Source organism: Sus scrofa, chromosome 9 (assembly GCF_000003025.6).
Source record: "Sus scrofa isolate TJ Tabasco breed Duroc chromosome 9, Sscrofa11.1, whole genome shotgun sequence".
Taxonomy (NCBI): domain Eukaryota; kingdom Metazoa; phylum Chordata; class Mammalia; order Artiodactyla; family Suidae; genus Sus; species Sus scrofa.
In genome coordinates, this window is record NC_010451.4 from 40,921,681 (window position 1) to 40,942,192 (window position 20,512).

The 20,512-nt window shown below is 47.9% G+C and overlaps 1 protein-coding gene across 41 annotated transcripts in view; it reads left to right on the forward strand.

The window, feature by feature from the left end:
- NCAM1 (neural cell adhesion molecule 1) overlaps positions 1–20,512 on the forward strand; it is a 332,004-nt gene that overhangs the window by 293,079 nt on the left and 18,413 nt on the right. For 19 of the 41 annotated variants that reach the window (XM_021062832.1, XM_021062829.1, XM_005667344.3 and 16 more), the window contains one exon: positions 16,924–17,048. In XM_021062832.1, coding sequence (XP_020918491.1) covers positions 16,924–17,048 — 125 coding nt within the window. Of the gene's footprint in view, positions 1–2,667; positions 2,716–4,321; positions 4,364–8,368; positions 8,372–16,923; positions 17,049–20,512 lie in introns of all 41 variants that reach the window. The other 22 variants (XM_021062815.1, XM_013979385.2, XM_021062799.1 and 19 more) reach the window with 4 other exon arrangements.

The following is a 20,512-nucleotide window of genomic DNA, read 5'->3' on the forward strand; positions in this document are numbered from 1 at the left end:
CCCTGGCCTGGGAAATTCCACATGCCATGGTTGTGGCCATAAAAAATAATAATAATAAAAGGCAAACTTCTCTGAGAGGAAGAGAACAGGGCACAATCTTAGAGACGAACACGACTTTTTCGAGAACCTGAGCAGGGCAAGAGGTGGCACCCCCGTGGGAACATTATGCACTCTCTAAAACTGGGCGTTACCGTCTTTCGCTCCTAGAGGTGCCGACGTGAGGGCCTAGCCCAAGGGCTACCCTCTTGTGCCTCGACTATCCTGAAGACGGACACAGGTGGAGGGAAGATGCCAGCCTTTCCCACTGCCGGGACAAAACGCTCTTAACTGCTGGTAGAAAGTGAGGACAGGTTTTAGGAAGGACCTTCTCTGACGCCTCACTCCCATTCCTTGAAATCAACACTAGTCTTTGTCTGAACTTAAAATCAGCTTAGCTGTGGGCTTACACGGAGCCCAAGAACCCGGGGTTTGGTTTCTGACGCTGGCTCAGCTCGCCCTCGGACAGTGCATTCCCCTTCTGTGCCGCTAGGGGCGCGGGTGCACAGCCTGGTCCCGCAGCACGAGAGGTGGGTCCTGGGTACACCCTCAGTTCCCAGGAGGAGACCATTCAGGGCCAGCAGGAGGTGGCACCCTGGACAGAGTCGGTGCTGCCGGCCCTAGGAGATTGAGAGGCAGTACACTTCCACTAGCTCATCACTCAAAATCCATTGAAGTGTTTCAATACTAGGGTTGCTTTCATGGTTCCTTGATAGACTCCTCCACATTTGGGGTATGAATATGTCAAAGGAGGGATGAGCAGGTGAAGTCAGCCAAGGTCACAAATATCTCAAGGACCCCTGCTTGGGGCCATCCGATTAGAACGGCTTACCTGTTAGGAGTTTCCTGGGTTTCCATGAAGACAAAGGAAGCTGTGGCTCCAAACAGACACACAGACCTCCAACCTGGGGAAACGTCCCTGTTTTGTGTATTTTTAAGAGGCGTCTGTGTGCTGTCAAGAAGCCCTTAGGTGGAAAGCTCATGACCCCTGTGTGTGCCAGGAGGGATTGCTTCCCTATCCAGGATGCTGAACCTTAGAGAAATGAGGTGACAATTTGTTATGACTCTTCCTCCATGATTGAAGCACACACCTTCAGAAAGTCATTGCCTGAATGTTACTTCTTCACTTGCTTCTGTACCAGGAAGCAAAAAAGTCAACTTCTTTCAGGGTATAAAGATTTTAAGTGAGTCTCTACTCCCCCCCCCCTTTTTTTAATGGATGCATCCATGGCATATGGAAGTTCCCAGGCCAGGGATCAAATCCCAGCCTGAGCGGTGACCTACGCCAAATCCTTAACCCACTGCACCTGACTTGGATCAAACTGGCGCCTCAGCAGCCCCCTGAGCTGTCTGCATAGACAGCACCAGATCCTTCACCTGCTGCACTACAGCAGGAACTCCAGTCTCTACTTTTTTAAAAAAGAGGCATCTTGAGATTTTGGTTTTCACATTTCACCCCCTAGATGACACAGAGCAAGCAGAGGTTAAATGCGTTGGAATATATGGTGGTTCAAGCACATAAAACCTCAGAATTTGCCAGAATAATAGGGACAATCATGCAGACAATTCAAGCCTGAAAATAAAAGAGAAAAAACACTTTGGCCCACATTATCCAGGCCACAAAACCATGATGAGTCAGTAGCCTATCTTTACTCTGATTCCAGTGGCCTTGTACTCGCATGGCTTATTGAGGGGGCCCTCATCTGGAAGGTAAAAGAAAGACTGAACCATGAGCATCAAGGCAGTGTCGGCGACACGATGGCTGTGGTTCCAAATTTTTAGGTAGCTCTTAAAGGAGCCTGAGTTTTGCGATGGTTGATGGGACAACTTGCATATTTGCCAACAAAAGACCAAAGATCCATTCAGTGTCCAGAACATCTTGGAAGCACCATTCGTAAAGGTGCTCCGTGCAGGAAGTTCACTAGCAGTGCTTGGTTCGTCCCAGTCCCTTCAGTGTCCCCTTTTTCTTGGAGGGCAAGAAGAATGCTGGATGTTACTTTGCTTTGCTCTCTGTACACACAGCAGACAGTCACGTTTTGTGGGTTTGGAGGGCAGTGGTGGCTGTGATACCAGCCTGACCTCACCATGTCACAAACATGGGTGGTGGTTTCTGTTTCATTGGGACGTTGAAATCAGAGAGTGAGGCACAGGGGTTTTGCTCTAAGTAGGTGCCGTCGTGCAGGTCTGTGCCTCCGTACAAACCGACCAAGTGATCTGTCACGCCAGAGCCAAAGTCACGTTCTCCTTTTCTCCTGGTTCACCTTAAGCTGGGTCCAGGTTCCCTCCCCTCCCACCATCGGCTCCTATGGAGGCAGCTGGTCCTGCTGAACTGGCTATTTGTTTTCAGGCAGGGTTGGCGGCCTCTGCAGCTGTTCCTGGCCCAGCCCCTTACCTGAACCGCGGGCCTTGGCAGGCGCACAGATGTAGGGTTTTGAAGTCACAGAGCCCTGCTCTCTTCGGGGTCACAGCCACCTGTTCTCCCGCATGGAGCTTTTCCTCCCACTGTAACTCGTTTCAGCCTCGCCCACTGACACCCCCGACGTGTCTCTTCTGTCGTCTTCCTTCTGGATCTGTGTGCCTCGGTGATCTCCTTTCCCCCTTTTTTGCTCACCTTCATTTTTCTTTCCTCAGCGGCTCCAGCTAGCTCCTCCACCCCAGTTCCATTCTCTCACCCAGATAGTGAGTATCATTTTCTTCACCCATCTCTCTGCAGGTCGCTTTCTGCCAGCCACGGTGGGGCTGCGTGATGTTAGCTCCTCCACCAGGTGATCATTCGGCTCTGCTGGTGGAGAGCAGCACCGAGGCCTAGAGGAGCCAATGAGAAGAGCAGTAGGCACAGGGCCACTCAGATTCAGGGGAGCCAGCTCTCCCCCAGAGAGGGGACGAGCGGGCAGCATTGCCCTGGACAGAATACCCTGCTGTTCCAGCCCCGGTCCTGACCTCGGGTTTTGTTAGCAGCCTCATTATTTGGAGAAGCCAAAGAAGTGTGCCGAGAAAAATGTCGATTCTGCAGGGTCCTAAGAAACGTTTGGGGTGTTGTGTTTTTACCCTTCATTTTAATTGGCACAGTTGGATTCAGACATTGAAATTAAGATAGTGAGGCCATAGCTTTGGCTTTCTCCATAAATGCATATTTCTCGTAAATATTTGCTGGAAGGAAACGGTGTCTGCTTGCAGATGTGCCTGGAAGCGGGCACTTAGGCAAATGATGTGACCCTTTGCAAGGGAGCCTTGTTTTTCTCCTTTATAAAACAGGAGAAGTGGTTGCCCCCCCTACCCCCACCACATCCCTCAACTACCAACAAACCCAACTGTTACCCTGCTGTTTTCCCACCTGGGGGTGGAGGGGAGGGAAGCAGTGCCACCAAGCCTGGCAGTGATGTCACCAGGTGAACCTCAGGCTCTGCCACCCTGCTTACTTGCTCCCTTTACCATCTTATCTCATAGGGCTGCCCTGTTCTTTTGTTCCCGTGAGTCCTGCTCGGGGGCAGGGAGAGCCCCAGGCCTCCCACTGTCTGGGGTTTTGAGCCCAGCTCTCTGGGGGAAAGAGCAAAGTGAGACCCGGGATGTCATGCCAGCATGTGCCCAGGGCAGCAAATCATGCAGCAGACAGGGCCACCTGGTTGGCTGCATCCCCTTGGCTCATCAGAAGCCCTGCATCTTCGTGCAGCCTCAGGGTGGGGGGGGGGACTCGAGCCCCAAGCTCAGAGCCCTTTGTGGCATCTGTGTGATTTGAAAACAGATCCACCACCCCATGTACTGCTTTCCAGGCAGTGGAGTATGGCAGCAAGAATGCAGGCTTGCGGGCCAGGTTCAAATCCCTGCTCTGCTGCTTCCGTGCACAACTCCATGACCTTGAATGAATGTCCCCCCACCTCCCCGAACCTCAGACTTCCTATCTCCCAAAGGAAGGACAGCTTCTGCCTACCTTGTAGGCATTTGTGAAGAGGAAGGACGAAGTAGGAGAAACACAAAACACAGTGCCCAGCACGTAGTAGCCAGAATTCATAGTAGAAATAAATGAGGGTTGTGTTAATTTTTGCTGCGTGAGAGTAACTTGTCAGCAAAATCTCTGATAATCTCTTTAAAATAACTATGCTGGTATTGATAAGTCAGGGAAGGAGGAAATGAGAGGATACCTCCACCATCTCTTTTTTTCTTTATAATAATGCCTTAATATATATATACACACACGCATATATGTATATACTTATTATTTTATTTATGTATAAATTTATCTCTATTCTCCCCCCTTTCTGTGCCCTTTCTGTCCATGTTTCCATAGCAACCCGGCCTCTTCCTGCCTTCCCAACCACAGAACCGTCTAGTGAGTACCGAGCTTAGCTACCCTAGGCCCTGGGCCCAACTGCTGCCTGTTGCAGAGCCAAGTCCTGGGTCAGGTGCCATCCTGGTTCCCCCGATGTTAAAAGCAACAGTTGTGCCTGCACGGAGGCACCTGGCCTGGTGTGGTTCCCTAAGCATGCTGTCTGCCTGGCCAAGAGAACGGACCCTGCCCCACCCAAAACTGGGGTGCTTCTTTGAAGAAAACTCTGTGCATGGGGAGACTCTTCCACACTTATCCACAAGTTAAAAATGGAAAAGGATAAGAGAAACGCCAGGGAGACAAAAGGAGAGCATTTCTTTCCAGCTCATGTTGCCTCTCCCTCTCTGAAGCGTGCACACACACACACACACACACACACACACACACACACACACACACAGGCCAAAATAGTATAGCTGAAAGATTAAGAACAAGGGAAAGAAGAGGAGATGCTGGCTGCCCGGGGACAGGTGCAGGGTGAGGAAAGAGGAAGTCCTGGCTCCCTAAAGACATGCCTTTTTGCTTCCTGCAAGCAAGGAAGTGTGGACCTCAGCCCTCAGGGGAAGGAGAGGGGCTTCTGTCCTCCCAAGCCACCCCCTTTCTGCTAGAAAAGTGATAGCCTGAAAAAGCATAACTAGATTCTCTCAAGTTTGTGTGCTGAGAATCCAGCTGAAAGTTCTGGAATTCATCTCCTGATGGTAGAGTCAGGACCAAACTGTACCATCTTTTCCATCGTGGAAAAATGACACTTTATCACAACGTGTAACATGTTCGCAGCTAGTCTTTATAATGCTCTACCGAAGGGGGCTTAGACCTCCTGACAAGTCAACCGGAGCGTGTACGTGTCCACCGCTGTGTGCAGGTTTTAGATTTTGGAACATTTCTAAGTATGCAGGAAGAAATGACATGCATCTCATTAAAGTGGTCAGAGCAGAGGGTAGAAAGCAAGAACAGCAAAGTACAATTCCCACTCCACTCCCTGGGCCAAGGATCCATAATTTCTGATCCATAATTGAACAGAGAAGAAAAGAGTTTCTGCGCGTTGCATGAAATGGTTCTTTTTTCTACTGCAGAACATAGCTAAGGGTCTGCTTTCTTGGTGTTCTCTCTGCGTGTGTGCTGCAGTGCATTTTAATTCTTGGGGCTTTTGAGGTTTCATTGTCAGCAGAGCACAACAGGCGACAATGAACTGGGCTCGCATGGGTTGAATTCAGGTGATGGGTTTCTTTGCATTTGGAAAAGGAATGAAACTAACAGCACCCTTTCTTCTGCTGACAGTCATGCTCCAGCCCTTTGCAGCTTGGGTGAGTGTGTGTGCCGAGCATAGCAGGAAAAGGCTACACAATGCATTTGCACATCTCGGGTTATATGTATGGTGTCTTTGGTTGGTCTTCTCTGGAAGTAAAACCTAATCTTGGATCCAGATTTTTCCTTAAGGAGGAATTAGGTGTTTCTTCCCTGATGTGTGTTTAATTTTTAAACCTAAGCATATCTTCCCATAGAGAAAATGACATCCAAAGAGAATAAGTTTGAGTCTTTTTGTTTGTTTTGAACCACTTGATTACTGACCCAAATTGTAGGTCCCAGTGGATCCTGGGATAAAGGAAAGACAGTCACGATTGGGCAGCAGTGCATATTTAGCATGAATGTATTTCTCAACCAGAAAGCAGACTGTAACACGTGTGAATTGCTGTGGAACTAATAGCAGGGTAGCTGGAAGAAGACGAAAATCCATCGATCATCAGTCAGTCAATAGGGTTGACGATAAAGAATGCCTCCTGTTTCTGCTTGTGTGTGTGTGTGTGTGTGTGTGTGTGTTTTGATCCATCTGTAATTATGAATGAATAGGGATCCTAAACATCAAAGCACAACTGCTCAGTTGTGTACAGTCCCTGCAGGCACCCTTGGTTGAAATGCGCCAGACCCTGTGCAGCGCCAGACCCTGTGCAGCGTCAGAGAGTGAGAAGCAAATGCTCTCTCAGCTCACAGTGGCACAGGACCGCCACTTGCCCTCCTTCCCTCTTAGCTCCAACCAGCAGTAATCAAAACGCCCTTGGCCTGTGGAAGTTAAGGTGGGCACTCCCAAATGCCTTTTGGCAGGACATGGTCATTCATTGGGTAACAAATCAGCTATAATAGAACATTTGTCCGATGCTGTAGGACAGAAGAGATACAGGCAGATCCAAACAAGAAAACTCATGGTTGCGTTGTAAAAATCAGGTTCCTGTCTTATCCGTTCAGCCACATGTCTAAAGACATAACTATATCCGCAAATGCCAGAGCCTGTGTTTACTATCAGACTCTTAGCTCATTGAGCCAGAGGTTCAGTTTCTGCCTTTTAGTGTTGACTCAACCCCCAGAAGGAAACCATTCTCTCTCTTCACTGGCCTCTTCTTTTGTTTTTTGTTTTTTTATTTTGTTGGAATTGTTATCATACTACTTCATGGCTCTTTCCTTTTTTTATTCTATTTTTATTGAAGTGTAGTTGCTGTGCAATATTATATAGGTTACAGGTGTACTATAAAGTGATTCACAAATTTCAAAGGCTATACCTGATTTATAGTTATTATAAAATATTGGCTATGTTCCCTATGTTGTACAATATTTCTTTGTAGCTTATTTTATGCCTAAGAGTTTGTACCTCCTCCCCATGGTAACCACATGCCAGTCAGATAGGAAATAAGTCAGAGAAAGACTGGGTGATGTCACTTACATATAAGTGGAATCTACAAAATAGGATGGATTGGGAGTTTGGGGTTAGTAGATGCAAACTATTGCATTTGGAGTGGATAAGCCATGAGAGCTTGCTGTATAGCACAGGGAACTATATCTAGTCACTTGTGATGGAACATGATAGAAGATAATGTGGGAAAAAGAATATGTAGAGATGTATAATGGGTCACTTTGCTATACGGCAGAAACTGACAGAACATTGTCATTCAATAATAGAGAAAATAAAAATCTCAGAGTTCCCATCGTGGCACAATGGAAACGAATCCAACTAGGAACCATGAGGTTGTGGGTTCGATCCTTGGCCTCACTTGGTGGATTAAGGATCTGACATTGCTGTGACTGTGGTGTAGGCCGGCAGCTATGGCTCCGATTAGATCCCTAGCCTGGGAACCTCCATATGCCATGGGTGCAGCCCTAAAAAGCAAAAAAAAAAAAAAACCAAATCTTAAAAATAATAGTGATAAAAAATAAAAATAAGAAATACAACCAACTAGTGAATATAACAACAAAAAAAGCAGCAGACCTATAGATATAGAGAACAAGCTTGGGTATTTCATGGGAGCCTCTAGGATAATGAGGGTAGATGAATAGGGAAGTGAGAAAAGATCCCTGGCCTGCATCCTCCCAAGCTCACTCAGCTCATGCCCCCTCCTCACTGTGCCAGAGGAAACGTAGCGTGACTTTTCTTAACATCATGTGATATTTTGTTCTTACAGGACACACAGTCTGCACCTTAAAACTCACGGGGCTGTTCCTTCATGACCATGTTCCGTTTCATTACCCTTGTTTCCCAAGGATGCAGAGACAGTTCTGAAATCTGTGAAGAATAACTTGCCTTTTTCTTCTCCTTCAGCAGTCTCCTGGATTGGCTTTGGCATCTGGGTCCTGACAGAGACACCTCCCCATTTCAAACCAAGCGTACATGCTCCTTGATGTGGTATTAATATGCAATGTTGCAGCTGAAGCTAATGCTTATTGGTGTTGTTAACCAAATGCTCCTTATGATTTATTATTCTTCTATTTCCGGGCGGTTTTACTGCCCTCCCAATGTTTCCTAGAAGTGCTGCTAATTTAATTTAATTTCTCCTTTTATTTAGTCTGTGATTTGGTTGTTGATTTTTCTCCCTGCCCATTGTTTACATCAGTTTTTAATTTTTTTGTATTTTCCATGTGATCTCCTCCACTTTCCTTTCAACCAATCATGTGCGTGCGTATCATGTGACTTTGTCATGTGGCTTGCATGGTGCTGATGATGTCGTCCACGCTGGTGAACAGAAGGTAAAGCTCTTTGTTCTGATTAGTGAAATAAATCTGGGACCACGGCCTGGCACCTAGGACCCACTCATTTCTTCCCATCTCCGATTTCTTAAGTGAAGCCGTTTGAGAGATTTCCTCTTATTCTCAGTGCACAACCAGAATTCATCATCCTTCGTGGGCCTGACATGACAGTTTCATGCCATGACAGCCTTCAGTGTAATAGTTTGCTTCGAGAAGTCGGGCCATGCAAACTGCTATGTACAGTAAGATCACATTAACTGCTGCCCAGTTTGCACCCTGGAATTTTTACCAGGTAGTTCATAAACATTATTTCCCAGCAAGCAGTGTTGTAAATGAGCTCCATAATATTGTTCTCTAACTTCATCCGGTCATTCTAGACACCACCATTACTCTAAAACATCTCATTTCTGTGAAAACCGAGCCCTGAACACCCTACAGACGGAAACGTGTCCAACACAGAGGTTCCATATGCTCGAAACCAAAGAGAGTGTTTCACAAAATTCCTGTAGATGGAAGACGTTCTGAAATGAGAGATTTAGAATTCGGGCAGTTTGGCTGTGATGGCCGAGGGGTCACTTTTCAAGTGACCCTCCCCTCACCCCCACCCCTGGGGCAGGAGGGAAGAAAAATCAAAGTCACTTAACAGTTCCCGTGACTGGAGGTCTGTGTGCAGTCCGGAAGCCCGTGATTGACCCCTGCAGCCAAGGAAACAGCACGGTAGCCCAATCACGTACAGAGGAGTGACACAGTAATTAGTTCATATAGTGACTGTCCCAGCCTTGGGGAAACATGTCTCACTTACCATGAAGGAGAAAGAAAGCCTCTGCTCATCGCTTCCCCCAGTAAAACCAAACACCCATTCAAACCCGTCCTGGGAGTCACACGCATGCCATTCCGTCTTAACTGGAAGTGTTTACCTCACAACACAACCTGAGACACACACGGGCTGCACTGATCACAGAACCAGAACTAACACCAGTAACTGCCCCCTAGGGCGCCTGTGCATGCGAGGGGGGGTCCCCAGCGACCTCGCTTCTCTGAGAGTTGATTGGGCGACATCCACACAAACAAAACCATCGGCCGCTCGTCTCGCATGTGCTCTGTCCCTGGTCTGTCCTGTGTGCCATGCCCCCCACATGTGTGAGCCCTGGATGTGCTGCCCCACACCCTCCACAGGGGCCACCCCGAGGACCTCAGCCCTCTGGGCATGGCCCCTGCCCCCCACTTTCGTCCCATTTACAGCCAGACTCCTGGACAGGGTCTTGGATGGGAGGCTCCTCATTTCCAAAACAGGAGATATTTACACAACTTGCATCATATGAAATAAAGGAGGGATATTCCCCAAAGCAGTGCACCTCTGTTGTGCTAATAACTTGGACCCAGCTTTAAAAAAATCATCTTGGGGAGTTCCATTGTGGCTCAGCAGTTAATGAACCCAACTAGGATCCATGAGGATGTGGGTTCAATCCCTGGCCTCACTCAGTGGGTTAAGAATACAGCATTGCCGGGAGCTGTGGTGTAGGTCAAAGATGCAAATTGGATCTGGCTTTGCTGTGTCTGTGGTGTAGGCTGGAAGCTGCAGCTCCAGTTGGACCCCGTTTGGTCATTTCTGTGCAGTGCTGAGCTTCAGAATGGAGCTAATTCACACCTCTGAGGTCCCATCTCTTGCAGACATCTTAAGCAAGGCGAGAAATATCTGAAGCCGTCTCCCTCAGTTGCCCTAGAAACACACCTTGGCAGTGGTCCTGGCTGTCAGTGAAAAATGTGGCCGGTAGTGAAAAACCACTGAGAGCCTGTGGCCTTCTGAAGCATGATCAACCCCCTCATCAAACCACCCCTCTCCTGCCATTTGCTAGGGACAGGCAGAAGGCTATTACGCAGATGGGCCACAAGCAGCAGGAAGTGGCCTTTCATCATGAAATTGAAGGGAATGGAGAGGCCAGAGAAAATCAGGTTTAGAGGGGAGAAAGAAATAAAGCTTAGTTAGGGATGGTTCCTCTGGGCCTTAGTAAGGGTTTCAGGTGAGTTGGATCTAATGAGGAGAGTTGAAGTGAGCAGTATTGTACACGCACCGTGGATGAAGTCCCCTGTTCCCTGTCCCCTGCCTGCCCCTCCTCCCAAATTGCCCAGGATGCGTTCAGCGTACGCTGGTTGTTCCGTGAACCTTCAGTTTCCATCCATAAGAAGAAAGGGAACACGGGCATCAGGCACCCAACCCGGGCCACCTGGTCCCTGAGCCCCCAGAGCTCTGCAGGCGGGGGTCCACGGCCAGGAAGCTCAGGCGCCTGGCCCAGGGACACAGGACTGGGTTTGCTCGAAGTGAACATCTGAGCCCCCCAACACCAAAGTTTATTGCTAGCACCAGGGTGTCGCCGCCTCCGCAGACTCTGCCAAGGACTCTGTGTAAATGGGACTCCCCTCCCCGCCCGCATGTGTGTGACGAGACACCCCCTGTGCCCCACCCGGTCCATGTGCTGCACGGTTGAGCATGGATCCCTCCCTACCCATTTATCATGGTCTTTTTTTCTTTAGCTACTGACACTGACTCGTACTAGGAAAAGCTGATTCTGATGAACTAAACCCTTTAACACCCACTCTTCCTTCTTAGATTGAAAACATTACTAACCGCTCCTTCCACCACCTCCTTGATTTTTTACAGCCGTGTGTCTGGATTGCCACCGTCTCTGGCAGGTCGACCTAGACTTTTCACCAGGGGCTCCGCTCTGATGGCCTTTACTCCTAAGGATTCCCTGCACTGGTGCTTAGCCGGGTAGAAAGCTAGCGTGAAGGGGCCCCGTGATGTGTTATCTGCCCAAGTCCTGTGCACAGGGACCTGGAGCCTCGGACCATGTCCATGTCCCTGGGGTTTTCCAGGATGAGGGCTGAAGCCTCCCAGGAGCCTCATCCTTCTTCATCACGAATCTATCGGCCATGACATGGTGTTGGAGATGGGCACGGACCCCCCTCGTGGCCTCGGCAGCAGGAGCCGAGTTCATTGTTGGTGATAGCAGTTATTTCTGTCTTTTAACTTCCTCAGCCTGGATCAGCCCCATAACCACAAGCCATACCTTCGTGGTCGTATTTTCTTTTTAGGATGATGATTCAAAGATAATTGATCAATTAGTCTGTGGGTGTTTTCATGACACCCACGAGAAGGGAACGGGTATTTTTGTGGTTCGGTCTGTCAAAGTTCATTTGTTGCTGCTTAATTTGTCCTTGAGGCTGCCATGCCTCCCCCGCTCCCCCCGCCCCGCCCCACCCCCAGCACACATCTAGGGTCATAATTCCTGAGAAAGCGGATGCTGGGAAGGATTTGTGGACTGGATGCCTCTGTGAGCTTGGCTGCAGGAAGTCAAGCACCCTTGTTCTGTAGAAAGGGGGAAACTGGCCAGGCCCACGCTGGCTCATTCTGTACCCCAGCCTCCCCCGGAGCCAGGGACGAGGATGGCAAAGAGGCAGGTCACACGGCCACAGCAACTCCTTAAGCACCATGAAGAAAGTGCTCCGGAGAAAAAGAAAAAAAAAAAAATCCACCTTACCGCAAAGGTCTGATTCGGGGGAGCAGTGCTCAAGACACATTGATGCCCATCCATGCACTGTCAGCTGCTCTTGGGGGCTTTTGGAAAACTGCCTCAGGATAGAATAGCCAGGGAGGCTGCCCAAGGAGCATCAGGGAGAAGTTGAGGGTCCAGGAGTGTAGGCAGATCACATTCATTTGTTTGATGTTAGGGCTGAGAGGTTGGCCTCAGGAAGGAGAAGTAGCGCTTGAATAACTAGATCCTGACTCCTTTAGGGAACTGGCCAGTCTCCTAGGGGCCAATCAAACATCTAACCTCTTGGTGTAATTTTGAAATGTTCCTGAATTGGAAAAATCAAATAGGCATCATACCCCAACAGCTAAATCCTGCATTTTGGACTTTTTAAACGAACTAACAAAAAGGCATACACCCATTTCAGATTGCTTATGAGAAATCCTCGGTAAAGGGGAACAGGCATTAGGATAAACCAAATGAACCGTATTTATAATGCTAGGCAATCCTGTTTGAGAGTAAAGGTAAAAGATTCTTATCCAAGCCCTGCATCTATCATTGGCTTCTTCTCAGATGCCCCAAACCCTGGGTGGATCCTGATGGGAGAGAACGCAGTGGGTAAAGACAGAAGCCAGGTCCCGCCTGTCTCAGTCCAGAACATACAACTCTTGGTAGTTGGGCTTTTTATCATCTTCCTTCCAGAATTCACGATTGCCGTCCCAAGGCCCGGGCTTGCTCGAATTTTTGTTGTGGAAATCAGATCTCCAGCAGTAGTTTTCTGATCCGAGGGCTTCTGCTGACAAGGGGAAAAGACATGAGGCTGACTCCGAATTTAGGGCCCAGTAGCACAGTAATTACAAAGAAGAACCTACAATCTGTGTGGCCAGAAATACACATTTCAATTAGGGTTTCTGAGGGGAATTTATAGGACCTGCCAATAATATTTTTTGACTGTATGTGGTCTCTTTAGTACATTCTTTTTTGTGTTGTTGTTTTTTCTTACATACATGATTTACACTCTTCTAGAAAATACCAGAACTGCCTGATACTTTGTTTGTTATTGACCAGGTTTATTTTTACAAATACCACTGTTTTAGTCTTTACATAAAATATTTGGGGGGAAAATTTTGACTCATGGCTGAAGCTAAATTCAGAGGGTATAATTAACCACAGGGGTTCTCTTGGAACAACTTGCCGATTGCTGTTGAATTGCAAACCAACATTTACAAATAATTACAATATTGGTTTTGCTGAAATTACCTATAATGGTTTCCATCAGAGCAGCCATCTCAGCACAGAGTGCGTGCGGGGACCCTGTAAGAATTTCCTCTCCTGATGGGTTCAGTAAAGCAGTGAGCCTGCTGAACGCCAGGCCCTTGTCTTCAGCTTCAGCCCCTCCCTTGGCAGGCGTGGCTGGAACATTCTTTTTTGCAGAGGGCTTAGGAAATCAGTTCTTTAACTCCATGTCTGATCTTTAAAAGAAAAAAAAAATAAAAATTTTTAAAAGGCCGCCAGTAAACATTTGAAGATGACTGAGACAATTGATTAAACAAATATTGTCCCTTCCACATCTTTATGTACTTGTAGCAACTGGCAGAGCAATGAGATTGGCCAAAATCTCTAGGATGTTAGCTGAGTAGGATCTTCCTTTAGAAATACTGTCATAGAAAGGGTTCCATTTCTTATAACAGCCCCACTTTTAAAAGAATTGATCATAACTACATTTGTTTTTCATTTGGCAAACAAAACCTTGTCTCAATCACCTTTGAGACTTTCATGCCTAATGGACTACCTGGTACTTGGTAGGTACTGAATATGTGTTTGTTGAATGAATCCTATTCAAAGAACTCTAAAAGATACAATATAAAAAGCTCTAATGGAGTTCCCATTGTGGCTCAGTGGTTAACGAATCCGACTAGGAACCATGAGGTTGCAGGTTCGATCCCTGGCCTCACTCAGTAGATTAAGGATCCAGCATTGCTCAGATCCTGTGTTGCTGTGGCTGTGGCATAGGCTGGTGGCTACAGCTCCAATTAGACCCCTAGCCTGGGAACCTCCATATGCTGTGGGTGCGACCCTAGAAAAGACAAAAGACAAAAAATTAAATTAAAATGCTCTAAATTCTATGAGAATGCATTACATTATTAGAGTCACATGATAGTCTGATAAAATGATAGCAAATTGTAGTGTCCTAACCCTGTAAAGGTTAGAACTGTGTTCTAACTGTGGTTTAATTTTTAGTGGTTTTTATGTGATTCCCACTATATTTTTTCTGAAACACATCCAAAGATAGGGGAGTTATCTTCATCAGAACAGGAGGTTTCCACAAGGATTTCTTGGTGAGATTTTTGTTCATGTGTCTTTGAAGACACTTAGGGTCTTTTCAAAGACAGGGCTTTGTTTGAGATAATGTTTTTAAAATTATTTTTTTAAAAAAGAAGGGGGCAACTCTGTGCCAAAGGGATATGGAATAGTCGATCCTGGGAGGCATCTCCCTAAAATTGACGGAACATCCTGGATTAGGTGTTCTGTGTTTAACAGCGTCATGAAAGTAGCCAGGGTGTTCTTGATAGTACATCCCAGCACCGTGCCTGTCAGTGTCACGGTGAAGTGAGAGTGAGAAGGAGCCCTAGGGAGCACCTGAGACTTTGCCATGTGGAGCTTGAGGCAGTGACAGCCAAGGCACCAGACCCTCTGGGCTCTCTGTGGCATCCTGAGCTTGCAGCTCTAAAGGGATCCTCACAGCATCCGAGAAGACCCCTCTTCTGAGTAGACACTCCCCCCAAGTTCAGTGTTTGTGGTATTGATTCAGCCGTGGAAACCCACATTGCTCCAATCTGAGAGAGAATAGAAAAGGAGATTGCAGGCAGAGCAACCTCTGTGGAAGAATCTCAATTTCCCTTCCTAGGAGGCCTTGGGGGAAGGACCAGGTCCTTGCCTGGTGGGTGTGTTGGAAGGGCCACTGACGCCACCTCCATCCCTCCTTCTTCAGGCAAAGAGACCATCAACCAGAGGCAGTGCTGCAGTTCCGAATACAATAGCTAGGATGATTAATATGTCTTCATTCATCCAGAGTCACCAACCTCCCATTTTGCCTGGGCCTAAGGGTTTGCCCAGAGTAAAGGACTTAGCGTGTGACACCTGGAAAGTCCCAGGCTAAGCAGGAGGTGGTCACTCTAATGCAGTGAGACAATAGAATGGGTGAAGTTCTAGCATCTCCTATTCCATGGTTCAGCATCGGTGAGTCATCACAGACCTCCTTCTCTATCCTTAAATACACTCCACATTGAGTTTCTTTTTAGCACTGAGTATTTCTAATGGTATAAGGCGTAATTGAGTTCCTGTCTAAGAACGGCCCCAAAGAATTTGAAACGTTTACACACCTTGACATTATCTAAACCAAATCTCTTTAAGTGTTTTCCACTGAACAGCTGATGCGAGTGGCTAGATAGTAGTGTAAAAACAGGACAGATTTTTGCCTGGAGCCCATTTATCCTTTTATTTTCACTTTTCTTTTTCCTTAATTCTGATTGAGGAAGCATTAAGTGCAACTTTTCCTAAATACATGAAGATTACACATCCTCCCTCTGCGGCATTTAGGTGGCCCTGTGACTAGTATGCGTGCACACGGATGACCTCATGATGCTCTTAATGGAGCTTCCAGCAGGTGTACATGCTGCTGGCCCAGGCTGCATAGCAGGGCTCTGGCTAGCTTGGTCGCTCTCTGGTTCCTCCTCGTCTCAAAGGGAGAAGCAGGACACTCAGCCACTGTGAGGGTCCAGAAGTAGCTGAGTGAGGAGCGGGGCTGGACTGACCTTACTTACCAGCAGCCTTCTCCTAAGTGGCCAACGGTAGGTGTGTGGGTGATGAGGTCCAAAGCCTGGTGATAAGCCTTCCCTGGCTCCTCTGACCCATGTCTGTGAGGTCTGTCCTCCAGAGAACAGGCCAGGACCACCCACCCAGACGTAACCGTTTTATAGGTTCTCCAAATCTTCTGTCTGAGGTCAGGCAAGAGACATAGGGATCGTTCCCACAGGAAGTACAGGGTTCCCACAGGTGTTTTAAATCTTCATTTTGACTTGTCATAACAGATGGTCTCTCATGTCATCGCTTTCAACATATACTAATGAAACAGTTTCTCTTAAAGTAAATCAGCATCTCACTGAAGAACCATCACAGCCCTGGTAGTTTGTCACACACAAGCTCATCTTTCTTCTCGACCTTGGATTCACAGTCCTCTTGCCAAAAGACAAAAGACGAGCATTGACTTTTTTCTGTTGAGAAATGCAAAAGACATTTCCCCCCTCTCTCCTCGCAAATAAAAAGACTTTAATGATCGTTCCATTAATAGCAGGTACCAAGGATTATCACTCAGTCAGTTGAGCCATAAATGCGGGATACTTATGGGAAACTTGCCTATGGCAAGTCATGCTTTACTTCATTACAGCTGGAATGTTGTCATTTTAATGAATCGAAGTAATAAAATTGAATTCGTCAAAGCTGGTCACACAAGTGCAGTATCATTCTACCCCCCGTTAGGGATCAGACCCCTGAAATGAGTCACATATCCAGGGAAAACAAACTGGGCTGCTTTGAAAACTTATTGTATGGGTGTCAACTTTCTGCTTAACTGCTTACGCTTTCCCCTTATTCAGGCTGTTCCTCAAAATGTATCAGGTTCATCAAAGTTAAATCTGCAGGTGTAAGAGCAGCTAAAAGAAAAGGCGAGCACCAGTGAGAGACAGTGTGGGGAGGGAAGCCTCTCTCTCTAAAATGGTTAAAGGACTTTGCTCATAGGGATGATAGTTTTCCAAAACATTCCCGAAAGGCATTCTGAGTTTGAGCGAAGTCTGAGGCATATAACTGGAATTCCAGGTTGTATATTTATTGCTTTTTAACCATTTGAATTTCTAAGAAAGCGAGAAAAGATTCCAGCCCCACCCCATCACTATACCCCATTCTGATGGATTGGATTTTCACCTTGTGGACGAAAATGTCATGCGAATTACCTGGCTGTTTCAGGGGAACCCAGCGCACCTAAGCTCGAAGGGCAGATGGGAGAAGACGGCAACTCCATTAAGGTGAACCTAATCAAGCAGGACGACGGCGGCTCCCCCATCAGACACTACCTGGTCAAATACCGAGCGGTGAGTGGCTTCTTCCGGTCTTCACGCAGCCCTGATGCCCACCTTGTTGGGGGAACAGCATGCAAAGTCTGGTGGGGGGACAGGGGCAGCCTTTGCATGGGGCAGGTGGCCCATGGTCCCCGGTCAGGGTTTTAAATTCCAAGATGGACCTATAGCCTTTAGGTCACGTCCACACCGAGACAGTATTATAACTTCTAAAATGAGTTTGGTGATGATAAACCCATACTGTGACTGGTTCTCCTTCTTCTTGAATTTGTCTACAATGTGATTTTGCCATCACCCCGTATGTTTTGCAAATAACGTACTGAGATCTAATCATCACACTTGGGTAAAGTGTGTATTATGGGCCAGGCACTGTGATCACGGGCATTTTCTCTCCCAAGAACCCTACAAAGTTGGTCTTAAGGTTTATCCCCACTTTACAGAGGAAGTTAAGGGAGACGTAGGCAGTCAGGCACCACCTGACTCGCACAGCCAGGCAGCCAGGGTTTTGAATCTAGGGCCGTCTGACGGAAGAGACTGGGCTCCTAGCTCCCACCTGGGCGGCCTCAGATCCCAAACCATGCTCCTTCCCCCACCCACCACCCACCCACCAGTGCTGTGCAGCCCACCTGAGCTATTATAATCCTCTCCAGTGAACTTGGCCCTAAGCCTCTTCCTGGCTTGCTCACCACCCAGCTAAGATTTCATTTCACCTGTCATCCCATACCCCTAAACTGAGGCTCACCCCCCTTTTGGGGTTTTATTTTATTTCATTGTCACAATTTAAATGATTTTTATTTTTTCCATTATAGTTGGTTTACAGTGTTCTGTCAGTTTTACAGCAAAGTGACCCAGTCACACACGCACATATATATACATTCTTTTTCTCACATTAGCCCCCATCGTGCTCCATCATAAGTGACTACATATAGTTCCCAGTGCTGGACAGCAGCTTTTTTGGTTTTAGAATGATGCTTTGCCTTTGCCAACCACAGCCAGTTGCTGAGAGAGTAAGAGGCAGTGTTTGAGCATCAGAACTAGCCTCTTGGTAGGATTCTCACCAGTAGAAAAGAATAACTCGGAGAAGAGTTTTCTTTCTTCAAATAGCCCCCCAAGAAAGAATTTCCCAGGGAGCTGACTTACTCCCCCCTTCCCCCCCCACATTTTCTTCAGCCCCCATTGTGGGAGCCGTTACCTGGCTAGGCGTACGGAGGGTCAGGCCAGCACAGAGCCCTCCCGGGCACACTTCTCAGCTGGTGGGCTGCCCTGTCCATCCACTCAGCCCTCTCCTACTTCACTGCGAAGCCAGGCATGAGCCTGACCCAGGAGGAGGAGCCTCAGTTGACTTCCCTAAGGCCCAGCCCAGAGACACCACCGTCCCTGTCCGAGAAGTCGCTATGGCTCCCCCACTGTGGAGTAGGATGCAAGGATTCGGCAGGTGGCCCCACAGCACCCACCGGAAGTGGACAGTGTGGTAGGGGGGTGGCTCTCGCCACCGTTATCCTGATGTGGTCCGGACAGACACGGGGTCCAATTCCAGCTTTACCACTTAGCAGCGTGTGACCCGAATAAGTCACGCAATATTCCATAACCTCCATTTCCCCACTGGTAAGATGGGGTTGGCTGTTGTAAAGATGAGTCATAAGCAGAGGAGCTGCAGTGTGCCTGATGCTTGGAAACTCTACGTGGTCACTGTGTCACCAGTCCTGCAGCGCAGGCTGGGGCTGGAAATACCTCTGGGACGAGGCCACCTCACAGGTTCCAGAAGAGCCACTGTGGAGCCAGGCAGGTCTGCCTTAAAAAGACAACTAGAAATTGACACAACATCGCACATCAGCTCTATCTAACTACAAAAACTTTTTTAAAAAGGAGTTCCCATCATGGCTTAACAGAAATGAATCTGACTAGCATCCATGAGGACGCAGGTTTAATCCCAGGCCTCGCTCAGTGGGTGTAGATCTGGCATTGCCAGGCGCTGTGGTGTAGGTCATAGACGCAGCTCGCTCTGGCATTGCTGTGGCTATGGCACAGGCTGGCAGCTGTTGCTCCGGTTCAACCCCTAGCCTGGGAACCTCCGTGTGCCAGGTCAACCTCCAAGGTCAGCCTGAGATTCTAGACTGTATCGTGAGGGGTGAGGGTGGTGCTTGGGTCCCTGCAGCCCTAAAAAGACAAAATAAATAAATAAATAAATAAAATTTTTTAAAGAGACAACTGGGACAAAACACTGAACTATGTTTAACTTAGACAACCGTAGCAGTCTCTCTTCCATCTCAAAATCCTAATATTTGCTAAATATTACTATCATTATCCATTACTAATATATATTATGTAATGTATATAATGTTTGCTTTATATTCTGGCTCTGTCTTTGGCAATAACATTTGCCAAGAAAGAAGCCCTTCAGAGAAAGAAGACAAAAGGCAAACAGCTGAGTTTCTTTGTTTTGAATTAAAACAGCCACACACTGACATTCGCATGAGCTAATAACTCAGAGCATACATAGCCCAGCTTCTGGCTAAACACTGAGGAAACCAGCAGTCCCCTCCCAGCGTTTCCCACGCTGGTCATGGCATGACACACTTGCTGTCACATTCCTAAAGGCATCTCTCCGGCTGCTACAGAGCATTTGCTGGGAAGACGGCTGGCTTTCCTGTAATGTGACTCTTCCTCCAACCTGAGCCACAGGCTAGACCACCTCCCAGGTGACACCGCTGGCATGTCCTGCTCTTCTCAGAGCAGCGCCATCATTCAGCAGACATGTGTGAAGCCCTCTTGTGTGCCCAGCACACACCTCTCAGGTGGCTGGTGAAAAGGCCAAAGATTGTAAAAGGGGGGCGGGGGCGCTGTGCCCCTGGGAAAGCTTCTGGGGATTTCTCAGGAAGGCGTCAGACCTCCTCCCACAGCAGCTGAGTGAGGGAAGTGGTCACCCGCTGGGGCCTGATAAATTGATAATTCCCCCCCATCCCAGAACAAACTCATGGGTAAAGATGTGTCAGGCAGAACCGGAAGAACCTTTGAGAAAGAGGGGCACCTGTAACTCCAGGTGCATGCCTGAAATTATGCCCCGGGCAGTGCTCTGCTGAGCTGAGTGTGTCTCGTGAGCACCAGGCACCCAGCCTTGGGCCTGGCAGCGGAATCACACCTGCGATGCTCCAGCTCCAGTCTTAGAGACCAGGTTACACTGCATGAAAATCCAATTCAGGAAAGATCACAGCCTCAGGCCCAGGTGCCCTTGGTCCCAGCTTGGCTTGGGGAAGTCACCTGACTCTCCTTTCTGCAGCATCAGTTGGTATAAGGGCCTGGCCGCAGCCCTCGCAGGCCTGTTGTGGGGAAATAGGGAGAACGTGTGCAGAAAGCCTTTAGTTCCAGGCCTGGCTTGTAGTGGGTGCTCAGTAAATGATGCTTTCTGTTCGTAATCAAAGTAGAATCGCTGCCATGTTCCCACGTCGAGGAGGTGGGTCCCCTGCCCGCATGTGAGCAAC